This window comes from Microtus pennsylvanicus, chromosome 14, assembly GCF_037038515.1.
Source record: "Microtus pennsylvanicus isolate mMicPen1 chromosome 14, mMicPen1.hap1, whole genome shotgun sequence".
NCBI lineage: Eukaryota > Metazoa > Chordata > Mammalia > Rodentia > Cricetidae > Microtus > Microtus pennsylvanicus.
In genome coordinates, this window is record NC_134592.1 from 29,966,740 (window position 1) to 29,982,888 (window position 16,149).

At 44.0% G+C, this 16,149-nt stretch overlaps 1 protein-coding gene across 26 annotated transcripts in view; it reads right to left on the reverse strand.

The window, feature by feature from the left end:
* Ttll5 (tubulin tyrosine ligase like 5) overlaps positions 1–16,149 on the reverse strand; it is a 276,835-nt gene that overhangs the window by 214,129 nt on the left and 46,557 nt on the right. For all 26 annotated transcript variants that reach the window (XM_075947960.1, XM_075947950.1, XM_075947975.1 and 23 more), the window contains 4 exons: positions 14,997–15,098; positions 13,024–13,115; positions 11,595–11,702; positions 1,917–1,998 (listed from right to left, as the gene is read on the reverse strand). In XM_075947960.1, the coding sequence (XP_075804075.1) occupies positions 1,917–1,998; positions 11,595–11,702; positions 13,024–13,115; positions 14,997–15,098 (384 nt within the window). The remainder of the gene's footprint in view (positions 1–1,916; positions 1,999–11,594; positions 11,703–13,023; positions 13,116–14,996; positions 15,099–16,149) is intronic.

Here is a 16,149-nt window from a genome sequence, read left to right on the forward strand (position 1 = left end):
AGTATAACACAGTTTCCAAATATCTGAGAAGCAGCGCAGCACAACAAACTGACAGGAAAGGGGAAGAGAAAAGTGGGTGGAAAATAACAGGATACAAGCCTCGTGTGAAACTCATCCTCTGCAAGACAGGCCCAGCATCAATACATTGATTCCCTGACATGGAATCTTTTACTCCAGATCTTGTGCAATTCAAGTTTGGAGCAAGCCAGGGCTATTGCTTCATTATCATCGCGGGGTTCGGGCCTTGATTGTCAGTGAGCTTGTACTTTTACTACTTTTATGAGTGCCCTATATTCAAATCATGTCTTAGTGATTCATCATTCACTTACATTCACACGCAAGACAAGAAAGACATTTTGGCCACCTTGATACTTTGCAGAAGCCTTCATTTTCTGGGCTAACTCCTGCTCTTTAGGCATGCAGGCTTGTAAATAGGGCAAAAAGATCCAAGCAAGCCCTACCAACATCTCACCATCAGAGGAAGCAGCAGCCCTGGGGAACCCTGAAACAGTGAAGACCAAAACCAAGAGGCCTTCCTGTGGAGAGGGGTACCCTGGGGCTTCGGTGCGTCTCCATGACCCGCTCTGCTCTTGCTGCTGGCCCCACTGTGCTCCTCTGGGATGTTTAACACTGGCACTTGTGCTTTCCTGGGCAATGCAGAAAGGGTTGACTGGACAAAGGGCAGCGCTAACAACTGAAGGCACTGCCCGGCTGCACACCTCATACCTGAGGTAAGCCAAATCCCCACTCTACCAAGGAGTCAACATGGCTTTAGTTGATGACTTGGCATTCGGCCAATCTCTCATCCTTAAAAGCTCGGCAGCTGGGTGGTCTCTGGCAGAAACCTCTAGGGATTTCTGTTTAGAAAAGCACATAGCTAGTAGAAATTCTGTCGCTGCAGATGTAAGCAGGGTCTTCCTGGGTAATGAAAAATATATTTCTTCCCTTCTAAAAAACAGAATTTGTTTTATTTTTGTAACTCTAAGATTGTTAAATGCTTTAGACATTAACCTTGGGTAGACACCAGGCCACCACACTGAGCAAAAAGAACACTCTGATGGGCCTTGGTACAGCTTTCCACCAGAGCAGCAGAGGCAGGGCACCACCTGAGGGTATTCCAGTCCTTCAGCAGAGCACCTACAGAGCTGGGGAACAACAACAAAAGGCTAGAATCTGGCACCGCAGAGTCTGACTGCAGCAGGATGGTCTGCTGAGGGGCAGCCATGTGTTCAACGGTAAAGTCTACATCTTCCCCGAGAATCAGTTCTTTAGGAACACCAAACTGAAGAAGGTGGCTTGGATAAAGAAGTAGCTGCTTTCGTTTTTGTTTTTTTAATTTAGGTCTGCTCAGGCTGTTATAACTTCAATGCTTCAGAGGTGAGTACAGATCAGAGAGCTGAAATTCTGAGATGGTATGAGTATATATGGGATGATGCAGAAATCAAGTCGCTATTACTTTCATATTCATGTTCTCTGATGAGTAGTACATTTTGTTCACACTCTGTTTTCAGTTTAGGATATCTGTCAGCATATTTTCTCGAGACTATTGCTCTTTCCAGTGTAATGAAGTAACTTGTTATTCGTGTTTCAAGTGGTTTAGTAATGCAAACAAGATGAAATAATAGACACAGTCTTATCTGAGCATCTTAAAAAATGTTAAAAGTCAAAATATGAAAGATCCTTAAAAAGCCAAATAAATGGCAATTATGTATGGCAAAACGACTGGGAAACTCACTCTCACAGAGGTTTGATAACATACCATAAAACATCAAATTTTTAAATTTAACCATCACTGTGTAAAGGAAAGTCTTTTACCAAAAGAGAAATAGCATCGCCCTCAAAAAAAAAAAAAAAAACCACCACATTTAGTAGCATGTGCAGGTTTGTCTTGTTTTTCGTTGACAGAACTGACTTACCAGGCCAAAGAAGGGGAGAGATTCACTTCCAATAACCATGGCTTCAGAGTATTATCTATGAGCACATCAAAGCCATACAGTTCTGGAAATACAATACAACATGCAAGATCATTTTCCATACAACAATCATAAGAAGTCACTCAACTCCCATCCGAGGCCTAGAAACTCACTGAGTGTAAGCAATAAGCATGGATCCTTAAGTTCAAGCAAAGCTAGTCTCCTTCAAAGAACAGTTAGAAGGAACACTAAGTACTCCAACATACTACTGCTGTTCCTGAGTTCTACACAATGAGACAACACACAGGATCCCACTGTGCCGACGGCTGGCAGGTGAGAGAAGGAACAGAGCAAGACCACCTGTTATGAACGCCACACCGGGCATGTTCTGAGCTGGCCTCCTCTACCACCTGCCCGCCACACTCTGAAAACTGAAGCACCCACCCCAGAGCAGCAGGCACGGCTCCTTCAACGCATCTTAACTTTCAGATATTGCTTCTGCAACCCAGTTCAGAAGGCATCCAAATGTAAAGTGTACTTACTCTTTCCCCTCGCCTACAGTTTCAATTTCTTTTTGAAAAGAAAAACACTCAGCCTGACACAGAAGGCAGGCGGCTGGCGACACAGGGTGTGGCAAGCTATCTTGTACCACTAGTACTGTTCAACGAAAGGAAGGAGCCAAAAACCAAGTTTCCGTGGATCCTGGATTTTTTGTTGATTCTCCTCCTTTACCTCCCCAACTAAGGTGAGAAGCAAGGTAAGACCAACCAAGCATCTCTTCTCGAATCCTGGTTTTATGTACAGAATTCAGGGATGTGAGGCTAACCTGGAGTCTCCGAGTTTTCCTAGTAAGAGCCTCACAACAAGAGTAACAGAGGCACACAGCCCTTGGTGTGCATACTCCAAATGTACTTTTAACACCATGCCCAGTGACACTCAAACAAAGCACCACCTGCATCTCTTCCCCAGGAGAAAATCTGCTACTCAGAGCTCTCACACAAGGAACAAGCAGGACCTTCTGGAAATGCACAGCTGTAACTGACCGCGGCTCAAGAAGGATTCTTCACACTCCTTAATCTTTTGAAAAACTAGAAACATATAATGGAGAACACAAAAATCAAAGCTACAATGCAGCACCAAGAAGCCCAGGACAGGCTCTACAGAGCCCATTCTGTGGCGTGGGGATGGCAATTCAGCCTGAGAGACATCCTCCAGGATCCCTCTCTCCTTTCAGCGGTCACTAACTGCAGGTACTCGATGTTCACCCAGGCTATGGTCCATTTCTACTGTAAAAGTCACACAAACATGCACATTCCTTTTGTCTGCTTGAAATAGGTCCTGTCGTGTAACCCAGGCGAACCTCTAACTCATGATCCTCCTGCCTCAGCTCCCAGGTGCTAAGATTACAGGTATACACTTCCACACTCAGCTAGATCTGGATATTCTAGTGTTTTCATGAATATGTCTGATTCCATAGTAAATGCTTATATAGAATTCCATTTAATTTGCAAAACCAATTTAAAAAACAGTGAAGGTTTGGCACATCATACATTTTTATAACTATATAAATCTTATTTTAAGATATAAAAAAAGGAAGTTGTTCTTTTACTAACAAATTCATACTTTTACAGACATTGCAATCTTCTCAATAGTTTGCCTAGTCTTCAGGAACAACAATAATCTCATTCTCACCTTAATCTGAGAAAAAGATTTTGTCATGTAGCTCTAAATGAGATTTTCTTTCTTTCTTTTTCTTTTCTTTTCTTTCTTTTTGTTTTGGTTTTTTGAGACAAGGTTTCTCTGTAGCTTTGGAGCTTGTCTTGGAACTAGATCAGGGTGGTCTTGAACTCACAGAGATCTGCCTGCCTCTGCCTCCCGAGTGCTGGGATTAAAGGTGTGTGCTACCACTGCCCAGCTTAAATGAGACATTTTAAAAGGAACAACCCTTAGCAGGTATGCTAGCATACATGTGCAATCACAGCATTTGGGAGGCTGAGGCAGGAAGATCATGAGTTAAATGTTGAGTTTGGGCTATACATCAAGATAAAATAAAGAAGGAGGGATAGAGGGAGGGAGGGAGGGAGGGAGGGAGGGAGGGAAGGAAGGAAGGAAGGAAGGAAGGAAGGAAGGAAGGAAGGAAGGAAGGAAGGAAGACTGTATATTCTGGATGTTGTTCAGCACTATATAAGCAAGACACACTATCTCATACAAAATATTTCCTTCAGTTTTTAGGAGCAGAAGCAAAGATTCGACTATTTCATAAAGTAATATTTAATAGGCATGTTGACAACAACGACTGGTGACATTCTGATACAGTCTGTAGAAAGAACAAGCCACAAAGGAAGCCCAGTGTGAGGCGGATCAACAATCAACAAGAGCCACTATTTTAACACTCAGCAATCACACTTAATCATCTCATCCCCTTCAGAGAAAAATTCCAAGAGCTCACATTAAGCTGAAGTCTGAGAAAAAGTATTCTGGGAAAAGAAAAACATATCTTAAAGTGAGAAAATCACTTTCACAGTGCTAAACCAACGTACTCCTGTGATAACCATGCCCACAAAGCATGCCAAGCTCTAGAGTCAACCATGCCTCATCTAACTATATAGCCCAGACTTGAGCCCACAATCATGTGAGAGCGGGAGAAGTGCACACTGCTCTGTGAAAGCATGGCAGCGGCGTGCCGGGTACAATCATCCTAAGAAGGTTGTGCTCAGTGGTAGGGAGTGAGAATGAAAGGACAGCTTATGTATCAGATTGAACTCGCGAAACTACCAGCTCAACAGGTACACTGATGTCCTTCTACCTTTCTCTTTAATCAAACCAATCATTGCAACTCCCTTATGAGGAATAATTTACACACGATGAGATGGGTGAGTCTTAAAAGATTCAGATTGATGAATCCTGGAATTGGTTAAATGCATACAACCCTCAGTCTTATCAAGGGACACACTGAACACACCCATCAATGACCCCAGAAGATTCCTCAAACTTCTTCTCGATAGACAGCTTGCTCCTGCCTCATCCCTGACAACCATTTACTCTTAATTCTTTTTTCTTTTCTTTTCTTTTTTTTTTTTTTTTCTGAGACAGGGTTTCGCTGTGCTTTTGGAGCCTGTCCTGGAACTAGCTCTTGTAGACCAGGCTGGTCTCGAACTCACAGAGATTCGCCTGCCTCTGCCTCCCAAGTGCTGGGATTAAAGGCGTGCGCCACCACCGCCCAGCATACTCTTTAATTCTTTCCACTATCAATTCTATTCTAGAATTCATAAATGGAAACTATGTAGTATATACTCATTTGAGTCTAACTTCTTGTATTATATTTGGTATGTTTTCTGAGTTATATCTATCAGTAGTTCCTTTTAAGGTAGAGGTACCGAGATATAACTTATTTGGAATAAAATTCGCCCTTTTAAAGTGAACAATTTGATGAATTCTGAAAAGCATACAGTTGTTTCAACCTGACCTCAATCACAATACAAATCTTACCACAGATGTACCCTGTGCCTCTCTGTAGTCAACCCTCACCTGCTTCATCTTCCAGCAACAGGATTTTGCGTACTTTTTTCCTTTTCCAGAAAGTAAAAAATGTAATAAGCATAGTCTATAGTCTTTTGAGAGTAGTTTCTTTCACATGGTATCTTCTAAAACGTATCTATTCTGTTACATAATCAAAGTGTAGTTCATTCCTTTTAATTCCAAAGTAGTATTTCATAATATGGACATACCACAATTTATCCATTTAACAGTTGGTAGGTATTTTGGCCGTTTCCAATTTGGGGTCATTATGAATGAAGTATCAACATTTGTAGCAGGGACTGTGTGGACATAAAGTTTCCTTTCTCCTGGATAAATACCTGGTCACATGGTTACTGTATACTACCCAAGTACCTCTTACCTCCTGAGCCATTTTTCTAGTTGTCAATGAGAATGGGGGAGGGAGAGTGAGCGTCTGACTAGGAGATGCTGTCTAGGAGAGGGAAAACTGCCAGCTCCTGCCCTAACTCTCTACAGTTTGCATAAGTCCTCCTCTCTAGAGGGCAGGCGCCACTTCTCATTTATCATTTTAGATCAAAGGTACTAGACTGTTCGCCAGCTTGTCAAAAGCACAAGTCATTTTGGAAGAGGAAACTTCAATATAGAAAATGTCCCCCAATAGATTCTTCTATGGACAAGCCTGTGCCCACAGGCTTCTGTTTTCCTGGTAGATGACTGATTGGGGGGGGGGGGTCACCCCAGGCAGGCGGTCTTAGGTTGTTTAAGAATGCAGGCTGAGAGGGGCATGAGGAGCAAGCCAAGAAACAGTGCTGCCCCATGGCTTCTGCTTCAGTTCCTGCCTTGGGTTTTTGTCCTGACTTCCTTCCGGGATGGACTGTGATATAGATAATTAAACCCTTTTCTCCTCAAGCTGCTTTTGGTCATGGTGTTTATCACAGCAACAGAAACCTAAAGCAGAAGTAATCTGCTCCAAAAGTATAGTATTTAGGAAATATATTAAGAAACAAAGGGCAAGGAGGATGGTTCAGTTAATAAAATGTTCTTCAAGAGCTTTAGTTCAGATACCCAGCACCCATGTACAAAGATGGTCACGATAACATACACCTATGTACTGGGGAGGCAGAGACTGAAGGATCTTTGGGACTTGCTACCTAGCTGAAACAGTGAACTCCAGGTTCGGTCAGAGACTTTGTTCAAAGAACGGTAATAAAATAAAAGGAAACGTGGACAGAGACTAAGGAAGGTACCAGACATAGACATCTGGCTTCCACACAGATGTGCACGTGTACATGCATGCATACGTGAGCGGACAGATGCGCCAGCACATGTATGCGTGCATACAGTAATTAAGAACCAATAAGGGTGAAAAAATAAAATTATGTGTAAGTCAAACCCAACAAATAGCTGATTTTTCTTGGCCTAACTACATAGTCACAACAAAGTGACCAGTCACAAAAATGACAAGGACTCATTTTTTTTTAAGAAAGAAAATAAATTTGTTTAGTGCACTGCAAAGAGAAGATTTGGCATAGCAGTAACAGAAGAACCACCTGCCAAAAATAAACAGAAATTCTCAGTGAGGAAAATTTATTAAAGATACTTTAAGGAAAAATCTGATAAAGATGGCTTTTGAAGAAGGGAGAGTGGGAAATAGTTAGAAAATATTCCCATGGAGACCTGAGCTCACTAAAGATAGCACACAGTGTCTTTTTGGGAGACAATGTACTCAGCCTCCCCAGAAATAAGAGCCTGGCTGAAGCTACAGTCCCTGGGCCATGGAAAGAGCGGCACTGACAGGTGCCCACTGTCACTGAGATCCTCTTCTCTAACAGGAAAGCTTTTCACCTCAGCTTAGGATTCAAGTTTAAAAACAAAGTGAAATTCTTTAGAACGGGTCCAAAAGAGAATTCTGGAAAAAAGTAGAGCAAGATCACACAGGAAAATGAACTGAGTAAGAGAAGTGTTAACTTGTTAACTCAGCCCTGAAGTCACTATGGTGCCTAGCTACTGCCTGGAATGGTAGGTCTAAAAGGAGGATCTAGGCCTGGGCACTGTGCTCTTTTCCAGTCTGATCCGCTAGAAAAGATGATGTCATTGTTCCTGAGATCTAGTTACAGGACAGCACAGGAGAATCCAGGATGTGGGGAGAAAGGGCCAGATAGCTGGCCTCAAACTGAGCCTTGCCATTTATTAGTCAAGTGGCCCAAGACAACTTACTTCAGCTCGCCGACCCTTTCCCCTGGTCATAAACCACAGGTTTACGACACATGGCTGGGAGCAAGCACCAGCACTGCTGGGGACAAAGAGCAGCCTCTTAGGAAACACCCTTCCCATCTGAGCTGGAGCTAGAGATAAACTAAGAGGGGCTTACCATGCAAACCGCCCCTGCCTTCCACTCCTTTACTGTTGGTGGAGAAGTCTGCATAACGGAGACAGCATGCTCCCTTCCTGCAGCCCTCTGACAATCACTTATGGACACCTTCCTTTCAAAGAGCATGGCCTTACTCTGAAAAATGGTCAAGAGGAGAGGTAACAGAAACTAAACCAGATTTCACTTAAGGGAGGTATCCTGAGCATACTGGTTTTCCGCGGACATGCCATTGGTCTCTGTTCATCAGCGTCTGGTCCACACTGGAGGACCAGGATCAGAGCCCATCGCTTCAGCCATTCTCACAAACAAACACGAAACCACTGTCAGCAGCAACATCTTTGAAAGACAGCTAACATCCTGTTGGTTTTGGCTGTTTTTCTTTAAAAAAAAAAAATGTTGTTCTCATAGTCAGTAATTTTGCAGCGCCAATTTCCTTAGCATATTTAAAGAGTTGCCATTGAAGCATATTAGTTCACATTGTACCACATTTTCACAATCGTGGAAGGCAGTAAAATTTGACTGTTAGAAACATGTTTTATTGGGGGAGGCATCCAAAAATCATATAATTGAAGTCCTATGATCAAGATGGAAGATTGCCAAGACTCATCCTCTGAGGCCCCTGTTTTTCAGGCAGAGTCTCTTTCATTCAAGTTCTTTTACTCCCTAAGTCTAGAACCTGAGACCAGGGCTAATTTCTCAGGGTCTCCATCTTCTTTTGGATGTACAAGCTTACAAAATAGCATTAAATAGCTAAGTTTCTGACTGCCTGCTATGGTTGAAACACAGGTAGTAATGAGACAATGCAGACTTATGAACACAGCAGCAGCTCAGGGCAAACTGAGTTTGAGAAGAACAAACTACTGACAGTAATGCGCTGCTGCAGTACTAATCTCTGCCCAGATGCAGCTGGGCCTGGAAAAGAGTGCCGTGTGCAAGTAAAGCACTGACAAGAGGATGGGGGAGAAACCTGCAAACAGCACAGGCGGCAAGGGGAAGAAGAACTCACAGGGCAGAAACCCCCGTAACACAACGCTTCTGCACTAGTCTATAAGTGAAAAGCCAGAAATGACTACCAAAAGAATAGAGGAAACCCCACCTCTGCATTCTGTTTCCCTAAAAGTATGGGTGCTCTCCTTAAGCTGAAAGCTTCTGGGAAGCTCTCAAGTCCTGGTTACCCTGACACACACTAAGTGACTCCTTACCATGCAAACACTAGGGGAGGCTAAGAGTCAGGGGGAGGCAAAGGGATTCACACAAATATATACGAATATACAAAATCATATCTCATGAGGGGTTAATGAAGCACACAGAATCCCAGGGCTGACAGGAAGTGGAATTAGAACCACAAAAGCCAAGGAGACAGTCAACAACTTAAAAAACTCCAGATGCCTTGAGTGTATTGGAGCTGGACCAGGACAGGAAAGGGGAGAGGAGACCCTGGCTGATTGACCTTGGGATATTTCTGAGTCAGAGAGAGTTGCTGCGCCTCTTTCATATGGAGTTCTGTAAAACCATTCCTAAGCTTCCAAAAGGCAATCAGGTTACAAAGCAAGATAGGAAAAGAAACACCCAGAAAAGCCTTCAGGATTAGCTACTTAGAACAAAATGTTTTGTTTTATCTTGGTTTTGTTTTTTTAATATATCAGGAGCCATGAGAAATTTACCAACAGAGGCAAGCAGAGCTGGAAAGGAAACATAGTTAATCTTGAAAGGTTTCAACAGCTGGAGTCCCATTCTGTTAGCTCCCACCTCATCCTCAAACAGACTAACAATTCTGAGTTGCAAGCCTTACCAAATCAGATGCACTAAAAAGCTTACTGCTAAGCCACCAAGAAGTCAGGAAAACAAGAACCGAGCAATCATTCAGCAAACATTTGCCCACATTCTCTACGAGCACAAGATGCTGCTCTGCATGAGAGGGACAAGCCAACGGTGACACTATGACAGCCATCATCAAAGAGTGTCCACAGATATGATACCAGAGGACACTCAGGAGACACCGCAGAGACATGAACAGAGTGCTGGGGCTACAGGGTGGGAGTCTAACATTCACCAGGAAGAGTTAGGGGGGAAAAAGACCACCAAAGAAATGATGCTTGGCTTTGCCTGGAAGGATGTTGGTGGCCTACTAGGTAAAGTAACATGAGAAAAGCGGAGGGAGTTCGGCTGCAAGGTAAATTAGAGTTAGAGTGAGAGAAGGTCCCTGGAACTCTGATTTGACATAAACAGGATGAGATAGAAAGGTAGACACAACGGCTTAAGAATTCAAGAAGATAAACGCGGAGACTTCCTAAAGCACACACAGAATAGCCTGCGGGAGTGACACGACGAGGCCCTGTGCCCTGCAAGGCTTCAGAAAAGCAGCGGAGTGAAGTGGGTCTTAAGGGAATGGGAGAATGAGAGGCAGACAAGGGGCTTTCTAGCCAGACCCAGAACCTGTGGACTGGTGCAGTCCCCTCCCAAAGGCCTGCTTTTGAAGTCTCTGCCATCTTTCATTTTGCTCTATAGTTCCAGATCCTGACTGCCTGCACCTTCCATTCAGTCTCAACAGTTTTCCTACTTGAGCATCAGTCCAATACATCCTGTTATAATCTATTAAAGAGATCAAGAATTAGTGTCTAAGCCAGGCGGTGGTGACACATGCCTTTAATCCCAGGACTCAGGAGGCAGAGGCAGAGGCAGGCGGATCTCTGTGAGTTCGAGGCCAGCCTGGTCTACAAGAACTAGTTCCAGGACAGGCTCCAAAGCTACAGAGAAACCCTGTCTCGAAACAAAACAAAACAAAAAATATTTAGTGTCTAATTACAAAATTAATAAAAGTAATTTTTATTAAGTACAGCTTAAGGGCCAGACATGGTGCCACGTGCTCTCTTTGCTTGCACTGTCTCAGTGGTTACAGTATTCTTAGGAGGGAAATATCACTACGGCTGTCACTTAAGAGTCTAGAAAATGAGAAGCAGGATAAGTGGCTGAAAATCACCCAACCAGAAATGAATGCAAACGGGTCTCAAATCCAGGCTGCCGGACTCTAGGGACCATGGTCTTTATTTCCCTACTCTCCAGCCCCCTAAGCAAGCCACACCACCTCTGTCCTTACTATCACACTTTAACTAGCATCACTATATCAATAATCATGTGTGTTCTATCCCCAAGGTCCAACGCGTGCCCAAAGCCTACCTGGCCCTATGGGCCTTCATCCTGGCAACTAAGTTCCTATCCATAGAGCAAGCAGACGCACCAAGGCCACCTTGGTGTGACACACACAGCTAGCGGGTCAGGAGGTCAGAGGTTTCCCTTTCTACACTATCTCTGTACAATCAAAAGATAGAGTGAAACTGAAGGGGAAGGGGGGAAGAGGAGGAAAACTAGCAGGAGAAAGAAGGGGAGGAGGAGTCCACTAGGAAGAAGGCTAAAACTAAAAGGAGGAGTCCTCGGAAAATGGGAGAAAGCACACACTGGTACCAGCCAGAGCTTCTTGGACCTGTTCCCAGTCTGGCTGCCAGAGAGCTCTGGAATATATTTGTTAGAGCTGGATTCCTGAGCGGCCTATTGCAGACTTTTTCTGAGTATACTCTGACAGAGAGAATCACACTCCGGTTTCAATCCCTGTTCCCCACATTGGAAGCAAGTTCCTCCTCCAGAGATTCCAATGAAAACTCACCACTGGCCTCTTGGGACAATCTGCATCTACTCTACGAGCTTAAGGATGCAAACCCAGGATGTGTCCCTGACTCCTATAGTCTCACTGAGCCCCATTATCTGAGAATCCCAAGACCCTCCACACAAAACACAAGCGTCTGGTGGCTCCTTACCGAAACAACTGCTGCGGTGCGGAACAAAGGTTTTACAGGCAGTGGCGATAGCTAGTTCAGCAGAGATTATCGTCTTAATGATCAGGTCTTCCACATGGGCCATCAATGCTGCAAAAACAATCTTTTGTAATGAAAACAGAAACACTATAATGCATGCATGCGTTTGTAGGAGCAGATTCTAGGTCACTATGCAATTATAAAAGCAGTGTTCTCATTCAAAAAGCATCTAAATGGCGGTCTTCAGAATGGGTGCTACAGGGCTGGCGTGCCACGAGTAGAGACAAGGATGCAGATGGCCTGTGGCAGAGTACAGGCTGCAGAAGGGGCCTTCTCTTCCTCTTGCTCTTCTGTGCACAAAAAAGTCTATTTGCACACTGCTTTCCATGCTGCTCAAGGCTCAGCATGAGTTCTTTTGAACTTCAAGCCCCATACTCAGATTCTACCCTGCCCATTGTCCACGTCAGCAACAAGAATGAGAGTTCAATTTAAAAGATTTGAACCCAGAGCCAACACAGATAGCAATGCAGCATACATAACGCCACAGTATCTTAGTTAGCCGCACACATTCAAGAAAGATAAACTGGGGGCTGGAGAGATGGCTCAGAGGTTAAGAGCACTGATTGCTCTTCCAGAGGTCCTGAGTTCAATTCCCAGCAACCACAGGTGGCTCACAACCATCTATAATGAGATCTGGTGCCCTCTTCTGGCATACAAACATACATGGAAGGAATGTTGTATACATAATAAATAAATAAATCTTTAAAAAAAAAAAAAAGAAAGATAAACTGAGGACCAAAGAGAAAGTGATGCTTTCTAAACTAGAAACAAGAAAAGGGATTTGGGGAGGTTGTAGAAAGTTTCTTCTCCACTGTGAACCACAGGAAAAACAACAGTCACCCACTGGCTTCTCAGCAACATTATCAAGAGGCCTGGTGAGACACGACAGTAAAATCATACAAAGTAGTAGAGTCATGGGGCTGGAGAGATGGCTTGGCAGGTAAGAGCTGGCTGCTCTTGCAGAGGACCTACGTTTGTTCCCCAGCACCCATGTAGGATAGCTCACAATCTCCTGTAATTTCAGCTCCAGGGAAACTGATGCCTTCTTGTGGCTTCAACAGGTATCTGTATGCGTGCGTGTATGTATGTGCACGCGCACCTCCCCACAAAATATATACAAAGTGGAATCTAAAAGGAAAAGGTATGCTACCACCAGTTGTGTGTGTGTGTGTGTGTGTGTGTGTGTGTGTGTGTGTGTGTGTGTGCATGCGCACAAGTGCACATACACCTCCCCACATTTTGTATATATATCTCGTAGAGTCTAAAAGGAAGAGGTATGATGCTCACCAGTTGTGTGTGTTGTGTGCGTGCGCACACGTGCACATATACCTCCCCATATATAAGAGTCTAAAAGGAAGAGTATGATGCTCACCAGTTGTGTCCTTGCCTTCTTGTTTCAGGTACCTAAGCATGGCACTCATGCTCCACTTGTTCCCATAATCCTCCACTTCTGGATCATCACAACTAAAAAGAAAGAAATTGAGGCTGCATATGCCAAGAGGCCTGTCTTTCCCTGTGCTTTGAGTATATTAGGGAACATACACTTTGCTGATTTCCACCTGGTGTTCCCTGGTTCTTTTGTAAGACACCCTTTCTATCAATTCCTTAAAAGGAAGGGAAAATGAAGTTTACTTTTCTGAAGAGTACAGAGAAGAGAGCTAATTCTTCCACATCAAGAATGAGTGAAAAGCCAGGCATGGTGGTGCATGCTTTAATCCCAGCAATGGGGAGGCAGAGGCAGGCAGATCTCTGTGAGTTTGAGGTCAGCCTGTTCTATAAAGCGAGTTCCAGAACAGCCAGGGCTGTTACACAGAGAAATTGGTCTCCCAAAAAAAAAACCCAAAAATAAATAAATAAAAATAAACAGTGAAGAAAGTTATGAAAAAAATATGGACACATTTAAGAGTTATAATAAATTAACAATGAAATTTAACACATCTAGCCTGAGGCAAATGTCATATGAGGCCAGCAAACCACCTCAGGTGCCATTTTCAGACCAGAGCTGAGTTTGACACACTAATCAAGCCTCCTGTCTGTGGCAATGACAGCTACTTCCCTTCTCAAGTCCCACGAGTGACAGGGGACGCTGGGGTGCCAGGAAGAGCACTGGGCATCCCACTGTCTCTAGTGGTGAATGGGGCAGGCTCCCCTGAGTGTCGCCCTGCAGCCAGGCAGTTTGCCACTGACTTCTCAACCTCAGAGCCCTCTCCAGTTACATCTCTGCTCATCTCAAAGTGAGGGACATGGCGGCTTAAAGCAGTTCCAGGGCTGGTCAAGGGCCACTCAGTGAAACCTCTTTCACTTCAGCAACTACCCCAACATTTCCAGTTTCTTGCCTTCCTTGGACCTGCTGGGAACTTATTTTTAGTCTGAGTAGAAAGTGACTGTTTGGGTTTCTTTTCTATTTTTCCACTTTCTGGCAAAATTATCTGGATGAAAGAAAACAGAGCAAAAATAACATTTCCACACAGCTGGGCTGCTACTCCTCTCCACTAGTCCTTCTCTAAGATGGCCTAGCTTCTTTAATGTTTCCTTCTTTTGGTCTGATCATAGTAGTATATTTTAGAAAATTTTAGAAGCTATATAAAAGCAATGAGTAAAAACCGTAAAAGCTAACTACTCTAATCTTATACTTTGTGTTGAAGAAGAGTTAATATTTCAGGACATATCTTTTTCTCCTTTCTCAGCAAAAATACTGTTTTAGCTACTAGATTAATTCCGTCAAGGCGTCTGCTGCATGTACTGTCTCAATGTCCTTCTCCATTAAACAATACACAGTAAAGATGATTCTGGCTCTGGTTCTGTACATCCATCCTGAAGGTTAAATTCATAGAAACGGAACCACGGTGTCAAAGGACACATATAATTTTAAGCTTCTGATATGACTGCTAAATTGAAATTCTTACCCAAGTCAAGTAGGGAAAGACAAATGGTGAAGGTGCGGAATTATAGGTAGAAAGAGGTGACCTTCTGCCGAGTTTGCCACGGAGAAGCAGTGGCAGCAGCCAACAACAGTGCCTCCAAAGTGATACTTGAGGGGCTGGAGAGAGCTTAGTGGTTCAGAGAACTCACTGCGCTTCTAGAGGACCTGGATTCGATTCTCAACACCCACACGGTGGCTAACAACCATCAGTAACTCCAGCTCCAGGGGATCTAACACAGCTTCGGGCTTCCGAGGGCACCATGAATACACGTGGCACATGCACACACGAAACACCCATATACATAGATTAATTTAAAAAAAAAACAACAACAAGACACTTGGCCCTCCATTGTCTCCTAAGTATTCTGACACTCGGCTCCAGTGCAGCTTTCCGTGTCTCCACACTCAGATGCGGCCAGTACCTCACATAGTCTCCACTCTTCTTGTTCACACTGTAGTTCGTCAGGTGCATGAACTGGTTCCGAATGTTCTTGGATCCTTGGTCATATCGCACAGTTGCAAACCTGACAGGAAGAGCACGGGTGAAATGCCAGGAACAGCGTCAGTGGAACTGAAGACTGGGGAGATCACAACAGCTTGGGGGATATTATCATTATCTTACAAGGAGGGTGGCACTCTTATCTAACAGATAATGACCTCTTCTAAGTGACAACTCCTGAGAAGTGTGTTCTATGCATCATCACATAACAATTGACCCTAAAGGCAACTTTCATGAAATAGAACCATATTACATCTAAATTTTAAATAGATAAAAAACTAAATATGACCATTAAAGACTGAATAACTTGGCCATGCATGGTGAAACACACCTTTAGCCCCAGCATTAAGGATTCAGAGATCTGCCTGGTCTAGCTCGAGAACTCCAGCTTAGCCAGGGCTGCAGTAGGACACTGTCTCAAAAAATGAAAGGAAGAAAGGGAGGGAGGGAGGGAGGGAGGGAGGGAGGGAGGGAGGGAGGGAGGGAGGGAGGGAGGGAGGGAAGGAGAGTGGATGGGAGGGAGGAAGGGAGGGAGGAACGAAGGAAAAAAAGAAAAGACTGAATCACTTATCCAAGATTGCAAACTCTAAAACCCTATGGCTTAGCCACTCTCAGACACTGCTTCTCTTATCCCTCTATCAATGAGTAGAAAAATAAAAATTCAAAACACAGCAATTCACAAGCAGGGCAAATGTATGTAGTAGGCTGCTACAGCTATGAAGTTGCAGTTAACACCTACTAGGCCCTTGCAGTGACTGAAACAACATTCTACAGGAGGAAAGAAAAAATGGTCCAGCACAGTGTTGTGCAGACTTGAAACACCCACAGAGGGAAGAGCTCTGATTCGTAATGGCTCAAGAAGGCCCATCAGGGCGCTAACGAGAGGACGCACAGTAGCATGAACATGGCACAGCACAGGAGAAGCCCACAGCAAACAGGCAGCAACTCCATGTCCATGACTACTGTTGAGAACATCAAAGCATAAAACACAAGACGCCACTGCAGGCAGCAAGCAGGGAGAGGGAAAACTGCCCAGCGATGCTCAGTATCAAAAGGCCTCAAGACAATAGTTCACA